At 38.7% G+C, this 18,346-nt stretch overlaps 2 protein-coding genes across 2 annotated transcripts; one reads left to right on the top strand and one right to left on the bottom strand.

Moving 5' to 3' along the window:
- Nucleotides 1–25: 25 nt before the first annotated feature.
- Nucleotides 26–8,848, bottom strand: LOC131315213 (mitochondrial pyruvate carrier 4-like). Its single transcript, XM_058344346.1, has 5 exons — nt 8,566–8,848; nt 7,055–7,153; nt 3,382–3,434; nt 531–604; nt 26–270 (listed from the first exon to the last, which is right to left on the bottom strand). The coding sequence occupies exons 1-5, from the start codon at nt 8,618–8,620 to the stop codon at nt 225–227; spliced, it is 327 nt and encodes a 108-aa protein (XP_058200329.1). The 5' UTR covers nt 8,621–8,848; the 3' UTR covers nt 26–224.
- Nucleotides 8,849–10,200: 1,352 nt separating this feature from the next.
- On the top strand, nt 10,201–16,761 carry LOC131315214 (mediator of RNA polymerase II transcription subunit 11). The gene is made up of 3 exons (XM_058344347.1): nt 10,201–10,417; nt 10,548–10,664; nt 16,115–16,761. Exons 1-3 carry the CDS (start codon nt 10,364–10,366, stop codon nt 16,289–16,291), a joined length of 348 nt encoding a protein of 115 aa, XP_058200330.1. The 5' UTR covers nt 10,201–10,363; the 3' UTR covers nt 16,292–16,761.
- The last annotated feature ends 1,585 nt before the right edge of the window (nt 16,762–18,346 follow it).

An 18,346-nucleotide genomic window follows, 5' to 3' on the forward strand; every position in this document is an offset into this window, starting at 1 on the left:
TCTGGTTTGGTTGCATATGAGCCACTTCGAACAAAAGTAAACTCATTATTTTGATAAAATTGTCAACCAAGCAAAAACATTTATCCCTTGCTTTACCAGCAGAATTACAATCTGGATACAGAGTCACAATTTCATCGTATTGACAAAGTCAAAGATGGATGATGAACCACAGGGCAAACACTCGTATGTCCTGCAGATATCCGTCATCCTGGAGATTTCCGTCATCATTCTTTGGCAACGACAACTTGTTCTTCAGAAAAATAGTCACGCCTGAAATTTTCAGAAGAAACAAAAATGCATCACAGATATGCAACACTGACCACAATTACAGAATTTTCATTCATTACACCCAAAACTACCAATATACTGATTAAAACAGAGAGCAGATTTCCCTTCCCTCCAATGCCTATATATATCAGTGCATGGATATAATGTATGACTGTACTTAAAAACGAATAAGTGAATGGATATAATTGTCATTGCCAAAATTCAACACTTGATCGAGTAAACATAAATTCAAGCTGACTTACTGAAGTTTTCGTGAAAGTTGGTAAAGGCCTGTCCCAGCCATTGCAACATTTACGCTAAAAAGGTTCCAATTCTTCTGCAGTTCAGAATCAACGATAATCAAGAGTTAACCAACAAGTAACAATAGTCAGACATATTACCAAAGAAATCCCATCAATCTAAATCAAGAAGTAGTATAGAGGCAAGAATCTTTCTTAAAAGGTAAAAGGTAAAGCGTGAGAAGAAAAAGAACGAGTCGTTCACCACAGTTTCAATTTATGTAATGGGCAAGGGATACGATTCATGATGGAGTCAGTGTCATGTGTTTCAAGTCTCTGGTTTAGGTAAATATCTCATGCATTACCTGACTAATATGCTGGTGAAGACTTGCAGTCTTGCACATGCATTAAAAAAGTACATAGCATATGGATTGTTTTGCCACTGGATGAATTTGACACTTGGACAAAAGCTCTCATTGAAAAGACTCATCCTAGTCCGTTAAGATAGGTATGCGTTAACAAATGGAAACAAAAGCACTGCATGCTTCCAATTCTCCAAGTTTCTTCCCATACATAATTCATGTAGTACTACATTGGCATGCAAGGGAGAACCTACGAATCTACAATATTGGTCGCAAGGACCTCCCAATCTCCCATAGTAATAAAAGCAGAAGGAATGCCCTTAGATTAAGTAGGGAAAAGAGAAAGCAGAACAGATCCAAGGCAGATAACATCATATGGTCGAAGGTTGGCTACATAATACCTCACTTTGTTTGGTTGAGCTTTTAGAAAGTTATTTTTGAGAGTTGGAGTGGTAATGAGTGGAGAGAGATAGAGAGAAAGATTTATTGAAAATTGTGCCGAGAGTTGAAAGTTACTCTCAAAAAGGGCAACCAAACACAGCGTTGAAACTTCTGAAGTTGTTGGCTTGTCGCCACCCTTTTATCAGCATTCTCAACCCCCCCCCCCCCCCCCCCCCAGGATGCTAAAAGAATGTCCATCCAATAGAGGCTACAACTTCTACCATTGCCAAAGCTATGTCCATATAAGTCTTTCTCTTGGCTCCTTCAAGACTCTGCAAATGTGACAAAAGTACTGGTGCTTGGAAGTAGGGAAAAGAGTCTATATAACTCAATGGTCTTCTTGGAAACAACTGCAAAACTCATCTGATGACAGGTACCAGAATAACAACCATCACTGGCTAATTCAAGTTGATGCTCAGGGAAGACTTTTCTCAGCAATGAACTCGACGGGACGAGAGGGATCAATGTAAGTTACATCGATGAAGTTACTTGGCCAATATGCTGGCATCTAAGTATTTCCTCCAGGGAGGTTGCATAGAAATCCAGGCTCAATTATTACCCATTAATATGCATAACCACCCCATAGGATACTGACCCAACTTGAAGAGTTCATCATTTTACTAGAAGGTGGACAATTTCTTCTCCCGAATTAAGAATATACAGAGGAAAGCATCAGGTGAAATCTGACCCACGGATCTGCAGTGATGAAATTTCAACATGTGTTAGATTTAGACCAACTAGTTTCAGCGACTTTGAAACTAGCAATGATATAGTGGAAAAAATAGATGACCAGTGGTTGTGCAAGCTGTTTAGTGGAGGAGAGGGAGAGTGGGAAAATTAATAGATTACGGTAAGTTTTGTGAGCTTCCTACACAGAAACAAAGGGGAGAAATACATAAGGTAAGCTGATTTCTGAACCTGACTAAACCAGGTCAAGGGGAAACAAGTTAAGCTATTAGTCTTTCAGTAAACAAGAGAGCCGAAGATTTTTTAACAACTATGTCATACATGTCCAATACAAACTTGTGCTATATAATAGTTAAATGTTTATCAGAAGCAGAGAAAAAAATCTCTAGATGTAAAAAGTGCCACGAATGACAAGGTATCAAAGATTGCAACAAAGTTTCCAATTAAAATGCCTATATAATAGTTAAATGTTTATCAGAAGCAGAGAAAAAAATCTCTAGATGTAAAAAGTGCCATGAATGACAAGGTACGTATCAAAGATTGCAACAAAGTTTTCAATTAAAATGCCTATATAATAGTTAAATGTTTATCAGAAGCAGAGAAAAAAATCTCTAGATGTAAAAAGTGCCATGAATGACAAGGTATCAAAGATTGCAACAAAATTTTCAATTAAAATGCCATTTACAAATGTAGAGAACTGCAACCAAGCTGTCAAGATTAGGTACATTGAGGTTTTCCCTTGTAAATATTGCCAGAAATGATATCATTTACGGAAACAAAAAGCTGATACTGGGAATGTTCTCCACTATGTCTACTCGTGTATTCTGCTAACATATCGCAAGAGCATGTCCATAAATTTGAACTGAAGTATGTTGAATTTCTTCAGTTAGTTAAGACTCTCATATTTTCAATCTGAAACAAAAGAATAATGGGCTTTTTTCAGCTTATATGTGGAAAATTGATGTGTTTCAACATGCTTCAACTTCTAAAGAACTTTGAGCTATGTCAGCATGCATGAGAAAGTAGAACATATACAGTAGAGAACATACTTTATCCAATTCTTGTTTCCCTGAGTAATACCTTTTGCAGCAATATTTGCAAGGGAAAACATCAAGTGTTTCCCAATCTTGACAACTCGGTTTCAGTATTTAAGAATAGCATTTTAATTGGAAGCTTAGTTGCAATCTATCTTCCAATTAACAATCCCTGGTGATACCTTGTCATGAAAGGCCATATAGCAAATTGCTACATAATGTTATTCTGGATAGAATAATATAGCAATATTGGCATAAGGAGTATTAAATTGAACTAACGAAACAAAGCCACTGAGTCCTGCTGTAGTATCTAAAACATCAGAAAGCACTTTGCAAATAACCAAAACATACCGGCGTGATTACAGTACTGTAGCGGGACCAGATAATTCCAGTGGCTGTGACCGCTGTCACAAGATGGAACGGACAAGAAAGATATAAAGTAACTTCAGCACTAAATTGTAGCAGAAAGAACTAGTGTATGGTACAACTATTACTAGGTTAGATGAATGCAGGTACACAGCAACACCATCAAAATACATGTATGAATGGGTGTGCATCTGTGTTTGTGTGTGTGAGAGAGAGAGAGAGACGAGGAAAAATCATTCAATGCCCCTGGGGCACCGCGGCGCACACCCTGCACAAAGAAATATTATAAATCCTTCTCGCAGGTGGATAGGCTACTAGAGTCCTCCACAAACTTCACACTTTTCAAATCCCTAGGGGCTAGATGGTGCCGTAGACAGAACTAGGAGAGAGAGAGACTACTAATTGATATATGAGAGAAAATACAACTGATGTATTTTCTATTGTAGGCTACGGGTATATATAGATGAGAAAAGTAGAGATATAAGACTAACTTATCTCTATCACTTAGGTAGTTTGAGTCCCTGTAGGACTCATCTCCTTAAGTGGTTGAATCCACTTAATATTTATCATCTAAAGTTGTAAGTTGTAGAGTTCACTTAGAACTTATTACATATTTAAAATACATAATAAATACAACTGAATATTATCCCATGTGGACGCACCCACGGACCCGTGCCCCAGGGGCATGGAATAATTAAGAGAGAGAGAGAGAGAGATGAAAGAATAAGTGTCACGACCCAGCCCGACGAGACATGGGTCAATGACCGACCAATGAGATTAAGTCACCCTAGGTCTAAAGTTGTGAACAGTTAAGAGAAGATTTATTTAAAACCCCTTCATACTAGTTGCCAAAGGACTTAAGATTTGCGATTTAAAATGTGGCATTTTTTTTTTTTTTGAAGTTACTAACTTTCATATCGCAAACTATCCAGAGTTCTAGCGTGCGGATGCAAAAAGTCATACGAGTACATAGATTACACAGCTTAAGTCGTCATAGACCGGGACAAACCGGCTAACAAAAACTATCCTATATAACAGATCTTAATGACAACGGCACATATGAGCATATATACATCAAAAGAACTTCAACTTTAGGCGAAGATTAGTCCATCTACTGCTGTTGACCTGAAAAGAGTTATTTTGAAAATTCATAAGCTAAAGCTCGTGTGAAACATGACACATCGAATTCAAAGTTTAACTTGAAAAACTTCTTGAGAAACAACAAGTTCTTTCTTCCATCCTTGTTATGTCATGGATTGATCAAACCAAATTAAATCGGTAAAATGAAATTTTATCATTTCTAGCTTTAAGTAGAAAACCTTCAAGATATTCAAGACATCAGATTATCCTCTCTGTTCGTCGATTTCATGCATCTTCCATGAACAAGTTTCAATCAGAAATCTAGAGGAGCTACCTCTACATGAAAGGGAATGACGTCAAACCATCAGGATATCTGATCAATATCCTCCAACCTTATTACTCCAATTCCACTTTGTCTTTTTACCGTCCTCAAGTAGGGACACATGTTCAGATGCATCGACAAGAAAATTATATATTCCTTTTCATCATTATGTCATAAGAAATTCCTTTTTCATTATAACATGCAAAGGCGATTTAGGCATTAAAACAAAGTATGACAAAGATAGTGCATGTTTCACCTCTCGTCCTGCCGATGCAGCTAAGGCTAGACGTATCCTACTGGTTCACCCTCGCACACCCGAACCTAAACATAAAGTAAGACCAAAGTCAAACATCGACCAACTAAGATGTTAAAAGCCAAAAGAGAGAGAAATTAGTCAATAGAATAAGTATAGAAACATAATTACCTCTCAAAGAGTAAAATAGTCTATTAACCTTTAATATAGGAGACTCAAACTATTTTAATCAACTTAAAATTTAAATTAATGAAAATCTGATCCAAAAGTAAAAATTCAAAGAAAATTAACATAAAAGATTAACTTCACCGGTTAGTACAAGAAAGTGGTAGTTTAGGCACAAAATGGCCTTAAGGGCAGAATAGTAATTTAAACTCTTTTTTTTTTTTTTTTTTTTGTAAATACTTTGGTACATGTCACACTATGTCAAATCTTGTGCATGCATGATTTTTGGATAATAGAAAACTTATTCAGTCGATAGGAGGTGTCGGGGTTCGTTCTTGGTATCAAACGTCCATTTATCACCAAACGATGCACCCGACTTAAGTAATCAACTTAAAAATTCAAAATACAACTCAATATAAAGAAAAGAATAAGACATGCAAAGTCACAAGAAATTTATATACATATAATAAAATGCTAGACTAGTTTTAAACCGACAGCATAACGGCTTAACCAAAAGTAATATCATAATTTATTTGAGACTAAAAACTAAAATTTAGGTTCTGATCTTAAAAGTAAATGTTCAATTAATTCATAAAAATTCGGAGAAAAATTAGTTCATAATGCAAAATTTCACAAAAATGACTACAAACTACTCAAAATAGGAGAAATTGCCACCTTTTAACAAAAAGAGCATAACTCACTCATTTTTAATTCAATCAAAGTAATACTAGATCCCAAAGTTAACTAATCCATAGATGCAAGTCTAGAAAAAATAATATAGTGACTCTCTTTACAAAACAAAAGCATAAATCTCAAAACAAAAGGGAAATTTCCAGATTCGTCCTACACTGGACAGCTTGCAGAAAAAAATTCATAACTAATTCATTTTAAATCCGTTTCAGTTGATTTCAGTGGCTAAATCTTCCCAACAAAAAGATCTACAACTTACTTGAAGAAACCCAGTAACAATTCGTAGCTTAAAAGAGTCAAAAATGGCAGAAACTGAAGCTCAGAAAATCTGTCCTAGAATCAGGACATGTCTTAGCATCCCTTTTGGCTTGCATGCAAACCAAATCAGCTAAGATTCAACAAAATAAGATAAAAACAGAAGAGAAACTGTACCTAAGCTCTCTCTCTCTCACTCTCGGATCTCTCTCTCTCTCTCTATATATGTGTTTTGTTTTGGTTTGAAAAAGAACAACACAAGTCAAGCAAGTCAAGCCTATTTATAGGCAAGGGAGAAGTTGGTGGACTGAGACAAGTGTCCTTGATTTGGACATTTGTTGACTCATCCATGCCACCGGTCCATGCAAAAGATGAAGAAAAAACTCGGTGTGTAGGCGCGCGCGCCTACGAAAACTGTCCGGAATTCGATCTCAGAAAAATACCAAATTCGTACCATAGACTAATTAGAAAATTTTAAGAATCGTCCGACTCTCGAAATTCTAAGGAAAAATCCAAAACTTCGAAATTTTAATCCAGCAGGCCTCTCGACTTTGAAACGTGCCTGCGGCCTAATTCGTAGTCGATACGCAATATCAGCCAGAATCGGGCGACGTTCTACCTCCGATACTGAATCCCTGAACTAGTTCAATTTAAATCGTTTGAAAATCACCTCTAGGCTATCCGCAAGGTTGCCTGGAAGGTACCGTCGAATCGTCAAGACAAGTCATTTCTATGACCCTTAAGTCAACGAGTGACCGAAATCTTCTTAAAAAGACTAATAAAATGACTAACTTATTCATTATACCATAATACCTAATCATAATCGTGTTATCTAGGTGAGAGTCCTTACAATAAGTGTGCTTGAATTTTCAAAATCATCAAATATTCAATACCTATTTGCTGAGGATATGAAAGTTTCTCTGGTGGTTTGGCAAAGTCAACAATATTTGCGATGCTGATGCCCCACTTAAAAGTTGGTGCCCAAAAGTGAACTGTCACAACAGAGAGTTATATGAACATAAATTCAATGACTCACGAACTCTAATCAACTTCAGATACATAAAAGCATAAGCCTTAAACAATGGTTAAACTGAAGAAACCATTATGCTTTCTTTTTCCGAAGGCCATAACTATTAATGATTTAACGTTGTGCTGTAGAAACCATCATGCAACCATTGAGTCACATATAAAACATCTTTACCAACCATTTGAGTTGAGTCATCATTTCATCATTTGCCACATTTCCTTTCTTTTTTTTTGAAAATGTCACTCTACACATTTCCAGTTCAAATACTGTTTTTCCTGCCCCCCTTATCATATTACTCGCATTAACCGTTTCTTAAACTGTTGTTGCCTACAAGAAACCATCCTCCCTCTCACATTGACTTATTTTTTCCCATCACTTAGGATATTCATATTAACTTCTTGAGCATCTCCAGCCCTTAATCACTTGTTTTAATTTTTTAATTTGATACCATTCACTCCAATGGCTAACCCATTTTTTTACTCAAAAATTGTATTAAAAATTAAAAAATACTAGTATTATTTCCTTAGCTCCTCTTTGTTGACGACGGCAACAATCCTTCTCCGTTGATGACGATGACGATCTCGTCCAAAGGTTCCACAATCGATTGATCTCGTCAAACAAATCGATCAATCTCATCACACAAAGATCGATCTCCAGAATCATCTATATTCACACACCTTTTGTACACAGTATCCACCCCAAACCTTCTACGCCATTGGAGGTTCCTCTACCACCATGAGCAAGTAGCACGGGTTCAACGACTGCCACCACCACCACCAGCAACCAAGAACCAGCCGTGGTAAATTTGGTATAGGGATTAGGTCTCCTTGATTTGGGTAAAGAAAAATAGGGGGTAAAACTCAATTTTGTATGGCTTTGGTTCAAGGGCCGGAGTTGGATTTTGGGGGTATTTTCTCAGATTTTGAAATGGGTTCGGGGTATGAGTAAGGGCCGTAGATGCTTATGAATATCCCCTTTACTCTACTTGCTTGCTTTATCTTATAAAAATCCAAATTTCCAAACAAAAATGATATCTATTCCCAGGTTTTGACAATGACCAAATCCCAAACCTGAATAAACAGAACACAACTTGGTCGCAAACTACTATCTGTATTCATCCAATTGTTCAAGTTTAACATCAAAACCTTATTACAGCAGGGGCGGAGATTACAATGAAAACCCATATTCGATTACATTAGGTCCAGTTAAAGAGCAAATATTGCAGTCTTTAATGGTTCTTTTAGGTGTGAAGGTCAACTGTATCAAATACCAACAAAATTCTACATAAGCTAAGAACAAATATGCGACAAAATATGTAAAAGGAAAGAGCAATTAGGTGGATTGAAAGGGGCGAGAATTGAGTTGAAAAAATCTCACTGGTTTTGGGGCCTGCTGGGTGGTTCCAAAGCGCTTGAAGCTTCAATGTCGCCATAATCTCTCTCTCTCTCTCTGACCGATGAAAATGGGGCAGTGTCGATTGACCACGAATTGCTGCTTTGTCTTTTTTAGGTTTTCCAATCAAATTTTCTCTAATAAAAATTCAACTTTGGTAGCCGGCAATAAAAATTCAACTTTGGTAGCCGGCAAAGGCAGGGAGGGGACTTGGGGACTTTTGAGTACAGTGCTCGTAAATTATTAGTCTGTAATAATGATAGTACATAAACTAGGCTTTGTAGACTAGGCTTATAAAGTCCTGATTGAATAGTGTTTTGTCAAGTAATTGGCGTAGCACCAATTATATGTAGTACTATTCCTTGATGTCATGCATGACGCATCTGATTGCCTCCTTACGCCTATAAAAGGAAAACATCCCCTCTGTAATTCATTCATGCCGTTGAGAAGATAAAATCTCTGAGACATACGGTCATACGAGCCTACTAGTCTAGGCTTATAAAGTCCACGATTGAATAGTGTTTTGTCAGGTAATTGGCGTAGCACCAATTATATGTAATACTATTTCTTGATGTCATGCATGACGCATCTGGTTGCTTCCTTACGCCTATAAAAGGAGAGCATCCCCTCTGTAATTCATCCATGCCGTTGAGAAGATAAAATCTCTGAGACATACGGTCATACGAGCCTACTAGTCGAGGGTGTTCCACGTTTAGAAAAAGTTCTTTTTTTTTTGGTCCAAAAAGAAGGTTGGTTCCAGATCTGGAGCCTTCCGTTGTTTTAAAATTCATTTGACCAAAACGACGTCGTTTTTGTCTTTGGTCCCACGGTCCCTTAGTGAAATGACAATATTGTCCTTGCCCCATTTTATCTCCTTGGGCTTCCAGTGTACGGCCAAAATAGAAGCAAATCTGCAGTGTGCAATGTGCATTCTTGGGCTCCTTCAACCGAAACATGCGATCGACCTCGATCTTGAGCATCTTCTGTATCTCCCCTCTCTCGACCAGCTCCTTCATACCGGCCTCCATCGCCAAATCCCTCTCTCTCAGCATCTTCTCCGTCTCCTCTTTGTCCAATCTCATCCGCTCGAGCTTTAGGCGGATCACGCTGAGCTCCTCCGCCAGTGACACGTCAATGGACTCGATCTTTGTAGGAGTGGTGGCGTAGCCATGTGACGATTGTTGTTATTCTCCTTGTTCGAATCGTCGATTAGCGAGATCTCGATCCACGTCTCTGGCTTCGGTTTATTGGGAATTACTAATTGGTGGTGGGTGCGAGGATTGGCTTGGATATTTCTGGATTGGAGTGGTTTGCAGCCGCTTTTACCTGGGTGTGAGTACTGTTTAGGGGAGAGTACTGAGCTTTCAACATTTCTGCTTGGGCCTGGAGAGAGAGGGAGAGAGAGAGTCTGGGTCTGCTGCGTCAACGAAGAAGGAAAAATGAGGGAGGGCGTCTAGGAGATTTAGTTGGTAGGAGGGGCAATATGGTCATTACAGCAATAATTATTTTAAAAAAGAACAAATGTTTAAGGGAAAGTGGAGCGGAGGTTCTGTTTTGGTACTGTTCATTACGCGAAAAAGTGCTTTAGCAAACGGAAGCAAAACTGGAACACCATAGATCCTCCGGCCAATCCCCATCCAGTGCGATCAATTAACCAATCAAAACATGCCGCGTCACTGAAGTATTCAACAGGAAACGACGTCGTTAGCCCACCTGCATAGGGCCAGCTAGAGTTGAACACAAACCTTCACCCAGAAAGGGTTTCAGAGTGAGACGACACTCCATGGATTCACAAAGCCAAAACACTTCCCTGCAACGACTCCAAAATGTTGAAAAGGTATAAGTATTCCCAATTTCTTCTTCCAATTTAGTTTTAAAAACTCAGAAAGAATCACGCATTTGTCGTATCAGGGTTTTGTGTTGTGTTGGGTAAAGTCATATTCGCGATTTGTTATGGATTTTTACAGACAATTGTTAGGGTTTTGGAACTGGCTGGAGGAGTGACCGACGAACTTTCAAACCCTAGCGGTCCCAGGAAGGATTTGGTCAACAAACACTGCGCCGAGTTCATGCAATCAATCAAGGTATAGATTTGTTTTTAAAAACAAGTTCAATGTAGCAGTTTGGAAAGAAATGTTTAGTTGTAGTTGGAAGTAAATCTTACTAGGAATCTTATTTGTTCTTCTTCTGCCAAGCTAGTCTGCTTGTGCTCTTAGTTACGAATTTCAGATTCCTATTTGGCTTCAGTTACCTGTATAAGATTGGTACTTGCGAATACTATTGATCTGAAGATGGAAGATTGTTTGCGCTGAATTGCCTTCTTCTGTAGCCTTTTTTTTGGGTGATAAAGATGCGATATTCTATTAAATAAATGAAATGTTTGCGATTAGGAAAGGCATAACTAGACTAGGGATCGCTTCCTTCCATACGTATTTGGGTTGCCCAATTCTCCATGAGAGACCTAGTAAACAGGCCTTTCGGTGCTTGGTTGATAAGGTTTCTAGAAAGTTAGCTGGTTAGAAAGGTAAATGCTTACTGTTGGCTGGTTGCAGCACTCTTATTAAATCCGTGAATTCGGCTATCCCTTGTTACATTGGTCAGTCCTTTGTTTTTCTTAAATCCATCACCAATAGTCTGGATGGGATTAATCGCATTTTCTTGTGGGGTTCTAACGCTGAGAAAAGAAAGCTCTACGCTGTGGGTTGGGACAAAGTGACTAGACCTAAGCACTTGGTGGTTTTGGCCTTTTGGGTATTCGGTTTCCTGGGGCTGCTAATGAAGTGGCTTTTGCTAATCTTAATTGACGGGTTAATAGGGAGAGTGAGCCCTTATAGGGTTTTGAAAGATAAGTATCGGGATTTTTCTGGAAAAAAACACAAACCTTCTCCTATTTGGCGTATCCTTTGAAGAGGGTATGGCCTGTATCACCAAGGTTTACATGTCTCTATTACAGGGGGTAGAAATACCTCCTTTTGGTTTGACAATTGGTTAGGTATTGGCCCTCTGCGTAACATCATTGCTGGCCCCCTTAATGTTTTGGCCTGCTCCCTCTCTGTTTGGGATGTTTGGGCTTTGGGTGTTTGGAATTTGGATGTTTCTGGTATGGTTTTCCAAGAACTCTTATTCTAGGTCAAACCCTTCAATGGTTTAATGATACCTGATGTGAAAGTTTGGAACTCGTCCAGTGGTCTTTTTCTAGTAAGTCGGCTTATCGGCTCATTTGTAGCGATACATGCACTCCTCCTTTTGATAATTGGAGCGGGATTTGGAAAGTCCCTACGATTCCTAGAGTTTCCCACTTCCTAGCTACTAAGGATTATCTCTGCTTTAGACATATTGCCACTGATAATGTCTGCTGTATTTGCTCTGATATGATTGAATCTACTCTTCATGTCTTATGCGATTGCCCGAATGCCCTGCTATTCTGGCATTCCCTCTCCATATCAGATTTTTTCCCTAATATTTTCTCTACCACTGTCCCTTTCCATTCTTGGCTTCACCATCACTGCAAATCTATTGCCTTTCACTCTTCTGGTGTCCCATGGTCTTGTCTTTTTCCTTTTGCTTGTTTGGCTATCTGGTGTAATAGGAACCGACTCCTATTCCGTGAGAATTCATTACCTAATTCGTTGGTCTCAGGTCCCATTCTTGATAAACCTTTTTCAAGTCATTAGGAGTGGCTGGCGCGGTGGAATGGCACTTCATTTGCTTCCCTACTCGTAGATTGTCTAGTGCTAATCACATTAGAGTGGGCTGGAAACCCCCTTCAATGGGGAGTTTTAAGCTGAATACAGATGGTGCTGTAGGGGAATCAGGTAATTCAGCAGCCGGGGGCATTATCCGTGACTGGAATGGTCTTTGCATTCGAGGGTTCCAACGGAATATGGGAATGGTATAAGTTCTAGGCTTCTAGCTGCTAGTTATGGGCTCTTAGGGATGGTTTACAACTGGGAGTGGATTTAAACACTCAAAGCATTGATGTTGAACTGTTGAAGTGGATGCATTAGCACTTATCCATCTGGTGAAAGAGCAGAATTGTGATCACATCCATTGAATAGCTTATCTCTGATTGCAGATTTCTACTTCAGAAATTCCCGGCAGCATCTATAAACCATGTGTTCCGCAAAGCAAACTATTGCCCAGATGGATTAGCAAAGGATGCATTAAGCATGGCAGTAGGATTTACTAGTTTCAGTTCAATTTCTGGTGTTATTTTAGTTCATTTCTGTAATGACTATGTAGGGGTCTCATACCCCAGAACTTTGTTTGTACTATGCATCTCCAGTTTACCACAAAAAGAAATAAAATAAGGTCCATCTAGGCACTGTTTTACCACCCCAAGTCATCTTACACCAGTCCTTAATTGGGTATCTATGTCGAATAAGAGCCTCTAGGGATGGCAAAGGGTAGTGTTTCGCCATACCCTGACACGACCCTAAAAATACCACCCCGCCCGGACCTCAACCAGGTAATGTGTGGGTAACCCCGTTCCCCTGTCGGTTTTAAACCTGCCCGTAAATTATAGAAAGTGGAAAAAAATTGTTTGACTTAGAAGCAAATGGGAGAAAATGTGTTAATATATAGGGTGGTATTTTAGAAATAAGGGTGAAAATACAAGGGTAAATATATGGTTTATATTCTAAACAATCCCGGGGCGGGGTAACATCATCCCGAACCCCAATCGAAAACATATCGGGGGTTTTAATTCCCCCCGAACCCAACCCAGTACCCAAAATTTTGACGGGAGGCCCCGATGGGGCAGAGTTGGGGTGGGCGGGACCAATTGCCTAGCCTAATGGCTCTAACATTATCCCAGGCAGAACAAACAGTAAGTTTTCCACCGCAATGAGGCAACCACCATATCTTCCTTACTAGTTTCACGCAGTAGAATAGATGGAGTTTGGGCAATGATGTCTCGAATAGTCTATAAGTATGGATGTAATCTTTCTTTCCAACACAGAGTTGATTAATGAATTGAGTTTACAAGGCTGAGGCCATTGGTTTGGGCTGCGGTCCTTCCTTGCAGAAACCACCTAATCCTGCAGAGGTTGAAACACTTCTATCTCTCTTTCTCTCTCTTCTTCTTCTCATTCTTTCATTTCTTCTTCTTGCGCACTTATCCAAGTAATATTCTTAGTTCCCCACCCAAAACCACCGCGATTCTTATTGTAGGCTACCACTCTGAGTGTCCTAAAACCGTCCTACATCATGCACCCACTTTATCCTCAAGTGTCAGCCTTCACACACAAGGCCTACAAAAGTCTCATCATAGTAGCTTTGTGTATGTTGCACTCTTTAATTCTTCTAAAACCTAGTCCTCCTTCGTCCTTTGGGCTGCAGATTTGGTCCCAACTGATTTTGGCCCCAGTGTGCTTCAAAGCTGAACCTGACGAAAGGAAAGCCATAAGAGTGTTCTCCACATCCTTTACCCTTACCCTTACGTAGACCTATCGATGCACTAACGACATCTAAAGCTGGGAAATCAACCTTGTAATTACCCCCCATTTCGTCCATTTTGTCCGTTCTAGAGTTTCTAGGAGTAGGTGAAAACCTCTGGATACAAAAACCAGCTGTATATATGTGTTCACCATCATTAGGGCTTGCATCTTTTTGTTTATTCATGCATTTGTGGTTTCCTAGTCAATTTGTATATAGCTTGTCTGAGTGATCTCATTGTGTCTTAAACACTTGGTGCTTGTTGGATGCCATTATGACTTACTAAGATTTTTGGCATGCTGATTTTGGATTATCATACTCTATGAAGCACCGACACTCCTAACTACTTGTTGCATCCGTGTCGGAGACTTCGGCGATACGCAACACTTCGGGGTCACGTATAGGCAATGTTTTGAAAACCGGACCGGTGAGCAAACCAGAATAGGGACCGGGCAGATAGGTCACCGGTTCAACCATGGTCGAACCGGAATCGAACTGTGATGTCATAATATGTCAAAAATATAATATATTAAAAATATATAATTAAAATGAGCATATAAAAAATAAATGTACAGAAAAAATATAGGTATTCTTTATTATTTAGAGTGAAAAGATGAGGAGTTGAGTTAATGCATTCTGGATATGTTTTGCTCCAATCCCACATCGGTGAGATGGAGAACTAGTAAAGACTTTTGGTCTATAAATGCTTCACAAGGCCGAGACATAATTACGCAGAGGACGTGGGGTCATTTATGCTTCACACGCACCAGCTGCACCACTGAAGTGAGGCAGTGATGCTAAAAGATTTAGTTCAAAAAAAATTCAGTTCGGTTCATTGAACCCGCTCCCGGTTCTCTGGGTTGGCGGTTCAACCTCTCGGTTTGAACGGTTCTCAATTTAGGGGCCGGTTCTCAGAACAAAGCGGTTTTGGGGTTCATCCGAACCGGAGCAAGGTCCGGTTGACGGGTCAACCGGTCGAACCAGCCAGTCTGGCCCAGTTTTTTAAACATTTCGAATAAGACATGCCATGTGGCGTGTCCAATAAATCTAATTATTTTTAAGCAGGGGACATTTTGGACACCTATGTCTCAACTTGGACATGGATGGAAATATGACAGGAATCAATTAAATATTGAAGGCTTGTTTTGGGGTTATGATATGAAAAAAGTACGAATAAGTTCATTTTGACCTAATAAAACCCTCGTTTAACTTTTATAAGAAAGGAAACAATAACAATTGTCGAAATTAACTCGATTTGGATCTAATAAAACCCTCCACACTCCGGCGACATGCGACAAGCTGGGGACACATATGGGACAAGCCACGTGGTTTGTCCAAATAAATCTAATTATTTTTAAGTAGGGGACATACTGGGACACCCATGTTAAACTTGGACAGTTGGACACGGATGGAAATATGACACGAATCAATTCCTAATATTGAAACTTTGAAAGCTTGTTTTGGGGTTATGATATGAAAATAGTACGAATAAGTTTATTTTGACCTAATAAAGCCCTCGTTTAGCTTGTATATTTAAAAGGAAGTAATAATAACTGTCAAAATTAACTGGATTTTGATCTAATAAAACCCTCAACACTCTAGTGACACACGACACGCCGGGGACACGTATGGGACACGCCACATGGTGTGTCCAATAAATCGAATTACTTTTAAATAAGGGATATATTGGGACACCCGTGTCTAAACTTTGACACAAATTGAAATATGACAGGAATCAATTCATGTTGAAAGCTTATTTTGGGGTTATGATATGAAAAAAGTACGAATAAGTCAATTTTGACCTGGTAAAACCCTCGTTTAACTTGTGTATTTAGAAAGCAAACAAAAACAACTAGAAAAATACGATTAGTTTTAGTTGTTTCCGGATAGAATGTTCATCCGATTAAGTACTAACAACTAAATATCTATCCGAATTTGTATACATGTTTTTATCCGTGTTCGTCTCCCCATTTATTTAGAATTGCCGTGTCCGTGTCCGTTTTCGTGTTTGTGTTTGTATCCGTGCTTCTTAGATCATACTGCTAGTTATGTTGGAGACCTAAACAAGTGGAAACTGTGTTTTTATGCGTGAAATCAGGACATCCAAGTGACACTGCGTGAAGAAATCAAAAGTGCATGTGAATACCGGCCTTTTGAGAAGTGTGATTACATTGCAAGAATCTCGAATGAGATCTGTTGTGAGAAACTGGAATATGTTATTTCAGAGTTGGATGGGATGAAGAAAACCATTGATGAACATCACAGTGCTTCTTGAAGCCACATTTCATTGCAACCATGAGTCGACTTGCTCAAGATTGTTGCCTCCCCTAGCTGATTACAGATGTTGAATCTTCTCTTCTCTTTTTGGACATGATATGGGGTTTTCTTGTCTACAAAATTTGATCATTCCATAATTTTCAATACTCTCACCATGTCCGTTTTTGCAGATTTGGTTAAGGAACAAGGGAAAAACTGGAATGTGGTTCATTGTCTCCAAAATCTTGAAATTTGCCTGTGAATTCCATTGTTGCTTTTTCTGTGGTAGATATGAGGATGAACATTAGGTCGCTCATGATGTTCATAGTTTGAAACCAGACTTACCAGTTATAGGATGGATCTGGTATTCTAAGCAATTCTTTGCCTATCAAAGAAACCAAATGCTTTATAGTCCTGCACTTCTACTAAACATTTCAGCGAATGGAGATGATATATTGTCGAATTTTACAGATGCTTGCTTTTGTAGCTTGTCTGATCTCTCTAAATGACACAGTTGCCTTGGAATAGGCTACCCAGTTTCTACCACCTTTTGTCGTCCGCTAATATTCTTCTCCGTATTTTTTGAACTTTCACATGAACAACAGAATCAGATCTGCTTCCATAAGGAAAATGTAAAATGATAACTGGGTGGTGATAGGTTTTCGTAATAGCCACTTGGTCATGTGATAATTTTTGCTTCCCTTTTATTTTCTGTTGGCTATTCACTGTTGTTTCTCCTTGATGGATATTAAAGTTGATTAGGAAAGAGCAGAAGTCCAAGAGCATTAAAATGACGTTTATATTCTATGATGTGTTCTTTTCTAGTGAAAGAAAGCAATAATGAAAAGCCATAACAAATGGAGTACTTCACTCTGGGAAGCTTTATTACTGGCAATACGTTTTGAAGACATGAACAAAATGGATTAGTTTCAGAGAGTTTCTTCTACAAAAATTGGAAGGCATCTTCCTTGAAGCTTTAGTCTAATGGCAGTTATTTTTCTTTTAAAATGGCATTTAAATTGCCATTCAATTAGACTTGAATTATGCATTCATTAACTGCTGTTTTCAAATTAAAAATATACCGATGGCCTAAATGACCCAAGTCATAGTCCGGCCTCCTGTACATGGTGTACGGAGTTAGTCATCACATTAGTGGATTCAGAAATTCCTTTATGAACAAATGGCAGATCCAGGAGTTCGATAAGACGTGGCCTATTAAGGGATCCAAAATGATCTTGAGTTTTGGAGTGATCTCTCATGGTAAAAAGAAAGACTTTCTTTAAGGGATCTAAAATGAAATTCTCAAAAATTATTGTAAAAAATTAGAACACAGAATTTAATCACAAATCAAAATACATGTAAAAAATGGAAAATGATTTGTACACTCCCATCCATTTTATCCATTGGTACTTCCCTTTTGGATTTACTTACGCGGAAGTATCGATTTGCCCTTCATATAGGAAAAGTGATTCAAGAGGAAAGGCTAATTTAGTAATTTCACATTATAGAAGACAGAAAAGGAGGTGTCAATGGATAAAAGGAGAGTGAAAATTTAATTGTGAGATTACTCAACAGTTCAGGTAGCTGAAAAACTACAGGGTCTTTTTTGTTTCTCATGAGAAAATAAATGAAATAGAGGGTATCGGATCGCTTTTCCACCATTTCTCCTAAAACCAATTGGTGGTAGGAAAGGTTTCAATTAAGTCTTTTATGGCATTCGACATTGCACTCGCAAGCCTGTCTGTTTTTAGAGCGGTCGCAGGGAGTGGCATTGTGTAACCAAATCCATGAGGGCACTCCGGGCCCAACAGAGGTGAATAGTTTTCTCTCTTGATTGGATAGTTAAAGAGGTGAGAGATGGTGAGAATCAAGAAACCCTTATGGGACCTTTTTTGTTTCTAACCAAAAGTGGTGAAATTTGGTGAGAAGAGAAAGTGGAAGTTTTATCTCAATGAGACAGTGAGAAAACCTACTCCTTTATTATATTTTCTAATCATTAAGGCTCCGTTTCGCTAAGAACTTTTAGGATTTTTTCTTGCTTTGTCTTTTTATTAATTTATTTATGGTGTTTTTG

Source organism: Rhododendron vialii, chromosome 13a, assembly GCF_030253575.1.
Source record: "Rhododendron vialii isolate Sample 1 chromosome 13a, ASM3025357v1".
Taxonomy (NCBI): domain Eukaryota; kingdom Viridiplantae; phylum Streptophyta; class Magnoliopsida; order Ericales; family Ericaceae; genus Rhododendron; species Rhododendron vialii.